This window comes from Eptatretus burgeri, chromosome 14, assembly GCF_056783735.1.
Source record: "Eptatretus burgeri isolate ZD-2024b chromosome 14, Ebu_testis_v1, whole genome shotgun sequence".
Taxonomy (NCBI): domain Eukaryota; kingdom Metazoa; phylum Chordata; class Myxini; order Myxiniformes; family Myxinidae; genus Eptatretus; species Eptatretus burgeri.
The window spans coordinates 73,036,786-73,051,328 of NC_140974.1; the positions used below are offsets into that span (position 1 = coordinate 73,036,786).

The 14,543-nt window shown below is 40.7% G+C and overlaps 1 protein-coding gene across 3 annotated transcripts in view; it reads right to left on the reverse strand.

The window, feature by feature from the left end:
• LOC147013611 (KH domain-containing RNA-binding protein QKI-like) overlaps nucleotides 1-14,543 on the reverse strand; it is a 73,489-nt gene that overhangs the window by 15,615 nt on the left and 43,331 nt on the right. The window contains exons 7-9 of one of the 3 annotated variants that reach the window (XM_085855557.1): nucleotides 10,298-10,657; nucleotides 10,028-10,099; nucleotides 8,032-9,918 (exon numbers count right to left, since the gene is read on the reverse strand). In XM_085855557.1, coding sequence (XP_085711683.1) covers nucleotides 9,905-9,918; nucleotides 10,028-10,099; nucleotides 10,298-10,657 — 446 coding nt within the window. In that variant the 3' untranslated portion in view covers nucleotides 8,032-9,904. Of the gene's footprint in view, nucleotides 1-8,031; nucleotides 10,100-10,297; nucleotides 10,658-14,543 lie in introns of those variants that run through there. The other 2 variants (XM_085855555.1, XM_085855556.1) reach the window with 2 other exon arrangements.

Genomic DNA, 14,543 nt, shown 5'->3' on the forward strand with positions numbered 1-14,543 from the left:
TATAGCTCAATGAAGCTGGTTAATTTTGGCACTTAACTAATTTTTTTGGTCTAATCAGTACAATTCTTCCAACAGGAGAAAAAGATAAGTTTTGTAAATTTCACATTTTCTCGTGTATGTATGGATAAGGAGGGACCCCAGCCTTGCTTACTTAAAATAAATAGGTACATCAGCCTAGTTGCAAGACGTTATTTCTTCCATCGTTAAATTGTTGTGGCCCGATCCAAGTTAAGGCATGGTTGAGCAGGACAAAAAAAGCATGGCAGCTTCAGACTCCAGTGAGGTTACCTGCGATATGCCTTAAAACCCCATTGAGAGCAGTGACTGGGGATATGCCTGATAAAGGATATAATTAAATAAGGCCGTTTATTATCTTTAAAACAGGTGTTTTAATTAACCCAAACACCCAATTTTCAGTCATGCACTTCCTTGGAGTTCCCTTCGGATACATTCAATTTCATGGTTTTGGAGTTATTGAGGACACGGACACGGACACACACAGTAAGATATCTATATCTATGTATAATTCCAGCAATCTCTGTGTGTGTCTGCTTCCGCTGTTTCTCAACAACCACTGGTCCGATCTCATTGAAACTTGCCAGGTATATTGCTGGGGCCCTGTGGATGTGCCTTTTCAAGGTTTGATATTAATCTGACAAGTGGTTCCCAAGTTATGGCCATTTCTTTACCAAACCAATGACAGGACACGGTGCTATGACGTCACAATTCTTCTTTTTTTGCACGCACGGGCACGCGAGAGCGAAGGAACGGCCTGTGTGGTTGTTGTTTCTGGCACGTGGTTTAAAAGTATTTTTTTTGCACATACGGCCACGCACGTACGGACCCGCACTAGTATTACTAAAACTCTAACCTTGTATGTTCCCAAAATACAGCCAAAACGGTACACGATAGTGGAAAATTTTTAGGGCCAACTTACTCACCATTCGCCTACGGTGTGCAGTATCAAGTTTCGTTAAAATCGGGCAACGAAAAAAATAATTTAAAAATCAATTCCTGAATTAGTCAAGTACTCTTCGGGAGAATTTGATCAATGCAAACAACCTCAGCGGCATAGTTCGCTTGAGCTATCTTTTTTTTTTTTCTAAAATCTCAAACATTTAGTATAGACAAAGAACGATTTATTTTAAAGCATAAAATAAACCGCCATTTTGATCTAATACTTCCGTGTTCGTTAATAAATAAAATTGTGTTTAGACACGTGCTTCGTTGAACAATGACTCCTGAGGTAAATGCTCAAATTTTCTTCAAGTTAAAGTTTGACCACTAAATAATACTAAAATTCGTCTTTTTTTTTTTCCATCAACCACTGTCACAAGGGGAACCCAACGGGTTCACGGGTCATCTAATATACATCATGAAAGGAGCCATGTCTGTCTGTTTGTCGTGTTAAACTTCAGAACGGATTCAGGGATTTCAATGAATCCAACGACGGTGGATTCAGGGAACTCCTGGGAAGGTTTGTGAAGCAAAAAAAAGAAGAAGAAAAAAAGATCTGTTTTGTGGCAATAACCATACACACAGAAATGGGTGAGTGCAGGAAAATTGGGGTAGTTTGTCCCCGGTCGATAAAAATTCAAATACCTGGTAGGAATCAAAAGTCTGCAACTATATCTCGGACATTTAAGGACCGATTTCATTCGTACTTGGCACAAAGACAACAAATACCTGGGCACTATTATTGATAACAAGCTTACTTTTGATGAAAATATTGATGCTGTGTATAAGAAATCGATGAGAAGATTGTATCTTCTCAGGAAGTTTGTATCTTCTATATTGGATCTTCCAAGACTGCATCTTCCAAGACTGCATCTTCCAAGACTGCATCTTCCAAGACTGGATCTTCCAAGATTGTATCTTCCAAGACTGGATATTGTAAGATTGTATCTTCGAAAACTGGATCTTCCAAGATCGTATCTTCGAAGACTGGATATTATATGATTGTGTTTTTAAGACTGCATCTTCCAAGACTGGATCTTCCAAGACTGGATCTTCCAAGACTGGATCTTCCAAGACTGGATATTGTAAAATTGTATCTTCGAAAACTGGATCTTCCAAGATTGTATTTTTAAGACTGGATCTTCCAAGATTGGATCTTTGAAGATTGCATATCTTCTAAGACTGGATCTTCCAAAATTGTATCTTCAAAGATTGGATCTTCAAAGATTGGATCTTCAAAGATTGGATCTTCAAAGACTGGATCTTCAAAGACTGGATCTTCAAAGACTGGATCTTCAAAGACTGGATCTTCAAAGACTGGATCTTCAAAGACTGGATCTTCAAAGACTGGATCTTCAAAGACTGGATCTTCTAAGACTGGATCTTCTAAGACTGGATCTTCTAAGACTGGATCTTCTAAGACTGGATCTTCTAAGACTGGATCTTCTAAGACTGGATCTTCCAAGATTGGATCTTCAAAGACTGGATCTTCTAAGATTGTATCTCATAACACTGGATCTTCAAAGATTGTATCTTCTAAGACTGGATCTTCCAAGATTGTATTTTTAAGACTGGATCTTCCAAGATTGTATTTTTAAGACTGGATCTTCCAAGATTGTATTTTTAAGACTGGATCTTCCAAGATTGTATTTTTAAGACTGGATCTTCCAAGACTGGATCTTCCAAGATTGGATCTTCAAAGACTGGATCTTCTAAGATTGTATCTCATAACACTGGATCTTCAAAGATTGTATCTTCTAAGACTGGATCTTCCAAGATTGTATTTTTAAGACTGGATCTTCCAAGATTGTATTTTTAAGACTGGATCTTCCAAGATTGTATTTTTAAGACTGGATCTTCCAAGATTGTATTTTTAAGACTGGATCTTCCAAGATTGTATTTTTAAGACTGGATCTTCCAAGACTGGATCTTCCAAGATTGGATCTTCAAAGACTGGATCTTCTAAGATTGTATCTCATAACACTGGATCTTCAAAGATTGTATCTTCTAAGACTGGATCTTCCAAGATTGTATTTTTAAGACTGGATCTTCCAAGATTGTATTTTTAAGACTGGATCTTCCAAGATTGTATTTTTAAGACTGGATCTTCCAAGATTGTATTTTTAAGACTGGATCTTCCAAGATTGTATTTTTAAGACTGGATCTTCCAAGACTGGATCTTCCAAGATTGGATCTTCAAAGACTGGATCTTCTAAGATTGTATCTCATAACACTGGATCTTCAAAGATTGTATCTTCTAAGACTGGATCTTCCAAGATTGTATTTTTAAGACTGGATCTTCCAAGATTGTATTTTTAAGACTGGATCTTCCAAGATTTGATCTGCCAAGACTGGATCTTCCAAGATTTGATCTGCCAAGACTGGATCTTCCAAGATTGTATTTTTAAGACTGGATCTTCCAAGATTGTATTTTTAAGACTGGATCTTCCAAGATTGTATTTTTAAGACTGGATCTTCCAAGATTGTATTTTTAAGACTGGATCTTCCAAGATTGTATTTTTAAGACTGGATCTTCCAAGATTGTATTTTTAAGACTGGATCTTCCAAGATTGTATTTTTAAGACTGGATCTTCCAAGATTTGATCTGCCAAGACTGGATCTTCCAAGATTTGATCTGCCAAGACTGGATCTTCCAAGATTTGATCTGCCAAGACTGGATCTTCCAAGATTTGATCTGCCAAGACTGGATCTTCCAAGATTTGATCTGCCAAGACTGGATCTTCCAAGATTTGATCTGCCAAGACTGGATCTTCCAAGATTTGATCTGCCAAGACTGGATCTTCCAAGATTTGATCTGCCAAGACTGGATCTTCCAAGATTTGATCTGCCAAGACTGGATCTTCCAAGATTTGATCTGCCAAGACTGGATCTTCCAAGATTTGATCTGCCAAGACTGGATCTTCCAAGATTTGATCTGTCAAGACTGGATCTTCCAAGATTGTATCTCATAACACTGCATCTTCCAAGACTGCATCTTCCAAGACTGCATCTTCCAAGATTGTATCTTCTAACACTGGATATTGTAAGATTGTATCTTTGAAAACTGGATCTTCCAAGATCGTATCTTCGAAGACTGGATATTATTTGATTGTGTTTTTAAGACTGGATCTTCCAAGATTGTATTTTTAAGACTGGATCTTCCAAAATTGCATCTTCAAAGACTGGATCTTCACAGACTGGATCTTCCAAGACTGGATCTTCCAAGACTGGATCTTCCAAGACTGGATCTTCCAAGACTGGATCTTCCAAGATTGTATCTTCGAAGACTGGATCTTCCAAGATTGTATTTTTAAGACTGGATCTTCCAAGAGTGGATCTTCTAAGATTGTATCTCATAACACTGGATCTTCAAAGGTTGTATCTTCTAAGACTGGATATTTAATGATTGTATCTTCGAAGACTGGATCTTCCAAGATTGTATCTCATAACACTGGATGTTCTGAGATTGCATCTTCTAAGACTGGATATTCCAAATTTGGATCTTCTAGCACTGGATCTTCCAAGATTGTATCTTCTACACTGGATCTTCCAAGATTGTATCTCATAATACTGGATCTAAGATTCTATCTTCGAAAACTGGATCTTCTAAGATTGTATCTCATAACACTGAATCTTCTGAGATTGCATCTTGGAAGACTGGATATTCCAAGATTGGATATCTTCGAACACTGGATCTTTGAAGATTGTATCTTATAATACTGGAGCTTCGAAGATTGTATCTTATAATACTGGATCTTCGAAGATTGTATCTTATAATATTGGATCTTCGACCATGCCCGAGGAGCTGCTGCGCGCACCCAAGGACCTGTTGCAGATGACGCCCGCGCCCGACGAGCTGCCACAGATGCTGCCCGTGCCCTACGAGCTGCCGCAGATGCCGCACATGCCTTAGGAGCCGCCGCAGATGCCGCCTGTGCCCTCGGAGCCGTTGCCCGCGCCCGAGGAGCCGCCGCAGATGGCGCTCGTGCACTAGATGCCACCCACGCACTCGGAGCCGCCGTAGATGCTGCTCGTAGGTCCCCGGAGCTGTCGCAGATGCAGCCCGCGCCCCAAGAGCTGTTGCAGATGCCGCCTGCACCCCAAGAGCTGCTACAGATGCCGTTGGAGCTGCCACCAGTGCCGTCGGAGCTGCAGACGATGCCGCCCGTGCCGTCGAAGATGCAGCAGATGCCGTCGGAGCTGCCATCAACACACATTCTAATTTTCCTGTTTCTGTGCATACTCTGTAGGACTGTTGCTGACAAATCTCATGTGATTGCATATACAATGATCCTTTTTTCACATGCTCTGAAATAAATGTAAATTTTAATTTGGTCTGTATTGTCATTGCCTCTCAGGATATATTTCCATGTGGCGTCTTGAAGTGATTGTCAATGCAATTTTCCAAGGCCCTCATACTTAAATCTGTCTCAAAAAGCAGGTAATACACCTTCCCAGCACAGTCAAGCTCCCGTATACACACACTATTTCCATATCCAAGCATTTCTCATCTTTATCCATTTCCTTTATAGTAACATTGCGGTAAATGCTAAACAAAAAAAAAACTTTGCCTCCCAATTGACAATGGCAGAAAATACGAAAGAGCTTGTCAATTGGCCGAATTACATCCTTTCATCCAATCAGTAATCACAAAAAGGTGACACCATATTATTTGTGAATGTCGCAAATCAAGCCTCGATATGGCTGTTTGGCATTATTTGTGTCTAGGTAGTAATCAAGTATTTCCAGAGACACATTGCCTCCCCATAAAAGCTTTTACACAAATCTTGAAAACAACCATGACATTGAAGAAAACAGAAATCTTCATTCGGGTGCAAGCCTTTCATATCCGTAATGTGTGTATAGAAATGAGTTCAACATACAGTAGTGAAAAGGATTACTGGAACACTCACTTTATTGTGCAGATGATGTTCTTACAAGAGTAGTATAAAAGGATTGTTAAGACCAAAAAGCATTACCTGAATTGCACAATAAATACCATTTAAAAACCTCTTTTTATAAACCACATAAAAGCAAGACACTAATTAGGAAGATTCAGTTATCGTTCCTCTGTGATCGGTACCTGTATACCTACTCAATGGTCAAGAAACCAGAATGGACACGGGAAGAAATCTGCAATTGCTCCTTTGCGTGAAAAGGGTATTTGTACAGGAAAAATTGCATCAAAAATGAAATCTTACCAGTAATCATGGCTCAACTCCTGAAGAGGCACAAGGAAACTGGCAATGTGAAATGATAAAAACGATGGAGAGGAGGGGGAGAGGGGTTCTACAAGTTTGATACATCAAAATGTTGAGGGGCCTGTAGCTCAACAACAGAGAAGCACCATCAACCAATCTGAACAGCCCTGGAATGACCGTTATGGAATGACTGAGCAGCTGTATTGTTCGGAATTGCCATGCAGACATCTCTCCATGTCAAAAGGCGTTGAAATAAACTGTAAATGACCAAATGAATGAGTATGGTAGGACTAAAATGGACTATGGACGACGAAGTATGCTGATTTGGTAGGAAGTCAGTAAAATATAAAGAAGTTGAAGTTCAACAAGGCTCTGAGATTGTCCAATCCCACTTCCCTACAGGGCATCAAGCAAGCAGTACACTCCCATCTCACGTCATGTCAGTACATTCATGTCAACTATTTCTACTTCCACTAACCCTCCCGTCATGTAACCCAACCCTCTTACTTGCACTTTACTGTGGTTCTTCCACACTTTTCCTGTTCATTTATTCCCTTGCTTGTGTCTAACTGCTGCCCCATTGTCAATTGATTTTTTTTTGTTTGTGTTTGTTTATGCTTGGCCATTGCCGGGAGAGCCTTGTCAATCCAACTGTTGTATCTGTGACCTCGCTCTTCCATCTTGTTTGGAATGAGGCTCAGACAGGAAATTTGGTGATTTGCTCGAGAATTCCATCACGAATGAAATGAGTCGTCAGATATTTGCATGGCGAGATGGTGTGAGGATGGATTTTCAGCCATTTTCAGCCTTTACTTTTTACCAACAGTGAAAGCTTGGGAATCCATCCATCATTTTGGGAATACATAGATCATCCATCACTCCACTTTGAAGGGGCCAAAGCAGCATTTTCCAACATGATTTTACTCCAAGTGAATATTAAGTTGCTTTCACCAAGTTTTTTTGTCATATTGTACATTTCTAAGATTTGGAAATGCACAAAACAATATGACAGTATTTTTGCATCATTACATCATGATGAAACAGAAATTGGAAGTTTTAGGTTTGCTAGTGTTCTTGAAATGCCAAATTTTGATTAAAAAAAACAAACAAACAAAAAAGGCCTTTGGTTAAGTATTTCCTGAGAAAAGACCTTTCCAAAAAAGGTCAGATTGTTGACTCTGACCCTCCTTCAAATTGTCATATCTGTATTTGAGATAGAGATAAATGAGATTTTCAGAAAGCTTTGAGGTTGTACTTTCAAATGAAAGCATTAAAACCACCTTTCGGCAACATACCAGGCAGGGTGCTCCTTTACCTGATCCCAACACCGACGGGCATGATGACTTTTCAATTGAAAAATGTGGAAGGGATAACGTTTCAGTTATCCCTGGCACAATTATTTTCAATTTCTAGTAAAATGGGTTGATTTTGCTTTAAAACTTCAATCCACCAACCATTGTACCTCCACTCCTTTCTTGCAACATTTGCTTTTCCTTCATTACCCTCCTCCGAGAATATTAGTGGTTTATTGAGGCAGAACCCAATCACCAGTGAGCAAGTAGGTGAGTTGGTAAGAGACTGGGATGCTGTGATATCAGTCAGTAAGTCTGTGTGAGATAGACACTGATAGGAAGAGAACAGAGACACAGATGATAAACAGTGAAAAAAATGACAGAGAGAGAGAGAGAGAGAGAGAGAGAGAGAGAGAGAGAGCACAAATTATGTGGTACCAAGATATGCCAAGGAGCTGACAAAGAGCGAATGAGAAAGGCCAAGTGTAAGTGAGTGAGTGAGTGAGTGATCAAGACACCAAGACCCCGAGCGAGCGGCCGAGAAAGTGGCCCAGCGAGTGGCCAAAAGTGAGGCCAAGAGGCAGTGTTAGTAACAGGGTTTATTCAAACAAAATGCAAGCTCGCCAAGAAATGGAAATGCACGAGACATGTAGTAAACACGGTTGGTTTGAGTGAAAGACAAATACAGAAAGACAGAAACAGTGGCCATTCTCAGCTTTCTTTGATCATTAGCTCATGGTATAAGTGGGGGTGGGAGGAGCTTGAGAAAGTCAGAAAATGATGCCAATTATTTAAAATTTTAAATAAGCAAAAATAATAACAATAATAAAAAGAAGAGGCAAGGAGTCCCAGAGTGAATGGAAGTGAGAATAAAAATACTGAGATTATTCACAGTTAAAAAGAAAAAAATAAACAAAGAAAGGGTCGAGGAAACAAGGAGTTAGAAGAAATGAAGTTTTTGGGAAGAAGCGGAAGAGACGGGAAACAAATGAGAAGGGGAAATTGAAGAGGCAGACAAAAAAAGAAAAAAAAAAAAAGGAAAAGAAACCCCAAAAAGAAACGGACAATAATGAAAGCAGATTGTGGATTGCAGATGATGATATGAAGAAATTAAAAGGTTAAGTTTGAGGTAGAGTCAAAGCAAAGAAATCAGATGAGAGAAGCAATGTAGAGTATGAATGTTTAAAAAAAACAAAAAAACAAAAAAAATAACCTGTCCATTACTATGACCTTGAAGTAATATGTTTGATATCAAGCATAACACTGCATAAATCTGTCTCCACAGCAAGCGCCCGGTCACAATGACAAAGTGCAAGCTTGCAATGCTTTAAGCCACCATGCCAAGGTCATGAGGGCATCGTGCATGTGCTTAAAGGTTAATATCCGAGTGCTGAAGCTTCAGTAACAATTATTATTTCCTAAAAATGGGTATACAGCAACCCTAAACTCCATAGACTACAAAAGTAAATATTTCACGCATCATATATAATATCCATGGAAAAAAAACAAAACAAAAAAACTAAATATGATGGTTATGGCAAAAGGTTGAAATTGGGGAAATATGCAAGAGTGAGTAGACAACAAAAAAGGATGGGGGGGGGGGCAGGAAGATACTAGGAGATATTATTTTTCGGGATACGAGTGAGAAAGATAACAGTAACATCATATAAGTTAACCTTCCTGCACTTGACAATTAATACTGATAGTTTTGAGGATTAAGGGCAAAATATTGGGGCTGGTATAGAAGAGCTTGGCAAGAAAGGGGTAGATCAGGTGGTGAGCAATGGAGGGAAATAACTTTGAAGGTTTTTTTGGGGGTATACGAGTGGGGAAAGGAAGGGCAGATGTGAGAGGCTCGCGGAAATGCTCGGCCGCCGGCAGGGGAGTCTCGCGAAACGCTGTTGCGTAGAGTAAACGTTTTGAGATTGTTGGAAGAGCTTGGGTGAAAACAGGCTGGCACTTGTGGGGAGAGCTTGGCAGAAAAGTTTGGAGGTTATTGGGATATTTTGGTGGAAACGTTTTGGGATTGTTGGGAGAGCTTGGCATAAAAGTTATGATTTGATGGAAAAGGTTGGGGTGGATAAGTATAAAGTTAGGAAGTGATAGTTTAAGTGGTGGTGGTGAGGTAAAAAGAGCAGAGCAAAAAGGGGTGTACGAGAGAGAATAACAGTTGAAAAACAGTAGTTCAAGAAGTGGAGATTGTGGGTTTGGTGAGGGGGGGGGTGGGAGGAAGAAATTTTTTTTTTAAAAATTAAAAAAAAAAAGAATAAAGAAAGTTGCAGGAGAGTGAAAGTCATAGAAATGAGAGGAAAGTTTAAAGTGAGAGCAGCCATCGGAGAGAATATTGGGGAGGAACTGTTGTAGTTGTCTTTTAAGCAGGTGTACAAATTAATTACCTATCATTGGACGCCAACATGGGCACGATCACTGAACAGCAAATGACAATGAAAGTAATCAAATTGTCGGGTCTGGGGGAAGGTTAGGAGAGGAGAAAATTAATGTGAAATAGTTGAGTAAATTTTTGAAGAAATGGTGAATCATTAGGTGTTGATGACCAGAACTAGGGATGATACATACTGCGATCTGAAGTTACCAGTCTCTGGTAAGGATGCATCCGTGCATCATGACGACGCTTTGAACTGACAGCACCTATAGTTAGGCCAGGATTTGGAGAAGGGAGGGTAGAAAACAAACAAAAAACAACATGGCATTAGGACATACAAACCTCCATAATCTCTCATCAAACAAAGAATTGGAAAAATTGCCAAGGTTGTCACAGAGGTTAAATCATCAAGGGTAGAGGGGAGTGGCTGTATTGGTGAAATTATGACCGAAAAGGCAACAAACCATGGATTTGGGCGCTTGGGTCCATGGAGTATTCGATGAACTGTGGTGCTGGAGCAAATGTGTATGGGTAATCATATGTGTATATGAGGCTGCCATCAGGAGCAGCAGCAGATACAAAATGGCCTAAAGGAGGCTGTGGGGGCGGCGGCCCAGCTGCGATTGGCCGCACAATGGGGAAACAAAGACCCGCAGATGGGTGTGCTGCAGGAGTTGCTGGACGCAGTGGAGCAGCTGCCAGGAGGCCTGCTGCCGAGACCGCTTGATGAGCTAGGGCCTGAGGGGCATGTAGCGGTGGAGCAATTGTTGGAGGGGTGGCCAAAAGCCTGGGACCGACACTCAGGGGAATTGTCATATGTGGTGCTGTAAAGAAAAGATAAAAGGAAATACGAGGTGATAATTGTGAATAATTCTTCAGAAAGACCGAAGTATAACATCGTATTCATCCTGAAGGATTATATCATTTGCAATGCAGACGACTGACAATAAACAAAGCACACATCCTCACCCAAACATTTTGTTGGACAAACGAATGAGCATTCAAAATGTTAAAAGCATTTTTAATTGGATGAGGATAACTTAATTTTGGATTCTCTTAAAATATTCTCGCTTTACATGTAAACGTTTGCTCATTGCACTTTTCCACGAATCAGACAAAGACTGACAATTCCCTTTCTAGGTGATCATTTCAGAGAATGAAAAAATGGCACATTCAGGCTATTTTACTTTACATTTCAGTTGGTTGTATGAAATGGTCAAATTGGAAGATGGTGGGTGGGATATAAAATAAAAAAAAGAATGGGATAAAATATTGGGGAGGTGGGGGGAGGGGAGGGGTAGAGGAAAATGTTTCTTACACTTGTACAACAATGCTATTGCTCACTTGCAGAATTTTTTTTTTCTGTAAGGCTCACTTGGCTGCACCTGGATGGGTTTAAGGGTAGTGACGTAGCAGCTGAAATTCAAATCCTATCCAAGTTCCTCATGGTGACTCATCTTTGCTCATTACTTCTTCGGGTTCCTTCTGATGCCTCCAATGCAGTGTTCGGTCTACTGTTTGATGTTGTTTGTACCATATCCTGATGCTGTGTGGACTGTGCTTCCCCACTGGCAGACCTCTGGCAGCATGTACCTGTTACTGCATCTGAGCCTGGGGAGTAACTGCTGAAATATATCTAACCCCAAAGTTTTACCTTCTATCGTCAACTACAAGATAGACACCAATTAATTAACCAATACCGACAGATGGGATGCCTGTTTAATGTACATCCAAGGGATACGCACACACATTGATGATTCACCCTGCCTATGAAACACTGGATGACAGTTTATAGTTGATCTGGGATTTAAACCCAGGCTAGAGATCTTAGATGAAAGCGTGCGCAACTCTCGGCCATTACGCGAGCCCTTATCACGTGGTACCAAATTTAAATTTCTCTTAAAATACATGGTTTTGTTGAAAAATGGTAGTTGGTGTTAAGCTTTTATTTATTGTGGTAAAATATGCGCATTGCATTTATCACTCATTTTGGGTACACAAATGGTTAGAGTCATGTTAAAACTTTAAAAGCATTTTCCCTTTCTCCCACTGTTCCCTTTGTCTTGTTGTGTTCTGGTGTTTTGTATCCTAGCTCTAACACATATTTAAAAAAAAAATTCAGGTGACAGTACATCCTGGTGATGATGTCACTGCCAACATTTTTCAGGGCTCCAGAACCACTAAATTTGGCACTGCACCATTGATTTGGAAAGATGTGGACCTCTGTGATGTACTAACCCAAGAAAATGGCGATGATTCACCATTTGCACCAGTGCCTTGGAGGGAGGGAGATGTGAATCCCCCAAAGCTGATGACTCATCATTTGCATGCATACCTTGGACAAAGGTCGTAGCAACAGCTTTGATGTTTCCATGTTGAAAGAGAATAAGAGAATGTACAAATTCCTTTTGACGACATAACACATGGTCCATGGAAAGGACGAATGTTGCTTCCAACATCTTTCCTCCTTTACCCCCATCGGTTTCCCCCATTCCTCCTTTCAACAAACCTCCTTCACACCAATCAGTCCGTTCCAAACCCTCTCCTCCTTTCAACAATCCCTCCTTCATACTATCCGTCGATTCCAAACCCTTTGCTCCTTTCAATCTTTTCTCCTTCACCCCATCGGTCCGTTCCAAACCCCTCTGCTCCTTTCAATATTTCCTCCTTCATGCTGTGAAAGTGAAAAATAAATCCCATCTTGTAAAATGTGCATAATGGTCTGCATTAACAATTTATGGCCATATAAGGTGATGATAAAGCTCTGTGATTCAAAGGACTGTCACCAGGCCTTAGTGTTCTGTATTGATCATGTTTTCAAATGCTTTTAAATGCTTGAAGTATGAAATCTGTTGAAAAGCTTTGTAATTAACTAAAGTCATTATTTTACCATAAATGGAATTGTTCACCGAGAAGGATCATGGGTGAATTGCTGAAGCTGTTTGTTGAAGTCAGCCTTCATTGGCCTTGTGGTTTGATTACTGTACTTCCTCTTCGACTAAAAATGTGCTGTTGTTGCTCTGTTTCCTGTGCTCACACCCCAGGCTTATGCCTGCAGCTGTTGAGTTATCATGGACTATTGCTTAAACTGTGTAAAGAATACATGACGCTTATGGGGAAAACTTATTCGACCTAAGGTCTGCTGACAGAGGCTTTGAGTGTTCCTTCCAATTTTCCCTCCTCGCAAGTCTCTGGGTAGTTTCTTTCTTTGCAAATTGTCCCAATCAGATGTTGATTAGTCAGTGTCAGGTGTCCTTTGCATGATGCAATGTTTTTTTTTTTTTGCATGATGCAAGGAGTTTTGGATAGAAACTGGCCCTCTGGCACTAAAAAGGCAGAAAAGGTTCCAAGGCTGGTTTGAAGCTTGCCTTTCTCTGTGCACGTGACCAATAAACTGATTCAACCAATGGCGGTCTCAGAGTTTTCCCTGACAATTTGGCGTAGTCGGCAGGATTCCAAGACCTCACGAGCGGAGGGGCCCCGGAGGAGAAGTGATGGAGGGGTTGCGGACATGAGGTGGCCACCTGAGGAAAAGTTAAGGGACTTTGTGTAGGTGATGCAATTGAATGTTTATGTTGGTGTAGGTTACCGGTAAAGGGGCTTGGAACCCCTGTGGTGTTTCAGCTTAGAGCGGAACACGAGGCGTATGCGGCGTAGGCTACTGGTGCAGAGGTTGGAGCCCAAGTAGTGTTTCAGCTTGGAACGAAACACGAGGTGCCAAGTATGTTACATAGGATACCTGTAGAGGGGTTGGAGCCCCAGTCCTGTTTCATTGAGTAATTAATATCAAGGATCTGGGATCCTGAGAGAGATTAGATATTTCGTTCAACTTAGAAGGGGATCCTTGGTGTCAGTGAGTGTATGTGTGATTTGTATGTGTGAATAAAATAATGACGAGTAAAAGACATAGAAAATTGGAAACAGACCGAGGCTCCCCAAAAGGGGACACCAAAGTGATATATGCACGATAAATACAGTCCAGACTCGGTGAAGGACCTGGACAAATGGTGTGAATGGATGAAAACAAGTAACTTAAGTATTCCAGACGAGGGGACCTTTGATAAGAAAAGAATAGAAAATCTTTTTTAAAAAAGAACTGTTTAAAAAGGGAACAGGAAAAGAAAACAGCAAAGCAAGTTGATTGGGTTCCATTCATGGATTGGATGGAATAATGTAGGAGAAGGATAGAGGAGCCAAAGACAGCAAGTTTGAGAGGTAGCTTGGAAACGGTTCAGAAAACTATACAGAGGGTACAGACACAGTTACCAGTCGTACATGAAAAGGAACAGGATGCTCATCAGGTGGAATATGATGAATGGTGTGCCGTGCGAGGAACTGTAAGAAACAAATAGTCATCAGGGTCCCATCTTAAGACAGGGACCCACTGGCCTCACAAAAGGCCCCAATGATGGGAGGTGCGAGTGCCCCTTCTGCGCTGGCAGGAATTGTAACAAATGCGGCTGGCCCTCATGCAGTAATAATGGAGGAACTACAGGAAATAGCATGGGCTTATGAGGAAAAGATGGAAAGGGCAAGAGAAACCCCAGTGGGGTTGCGCACACGAAGCAAAACTCTAAAAGGGGAAAAAGGACCGTTGAAAGCGACGACAGAAAAGAAGGGCAGCAGTACGTGGACAAAGATCAGATAACGAGGGAGAGATGTCCAAATACCACTAAGAGAGTTTCCTGTATGACCGGACCAGATAACCCA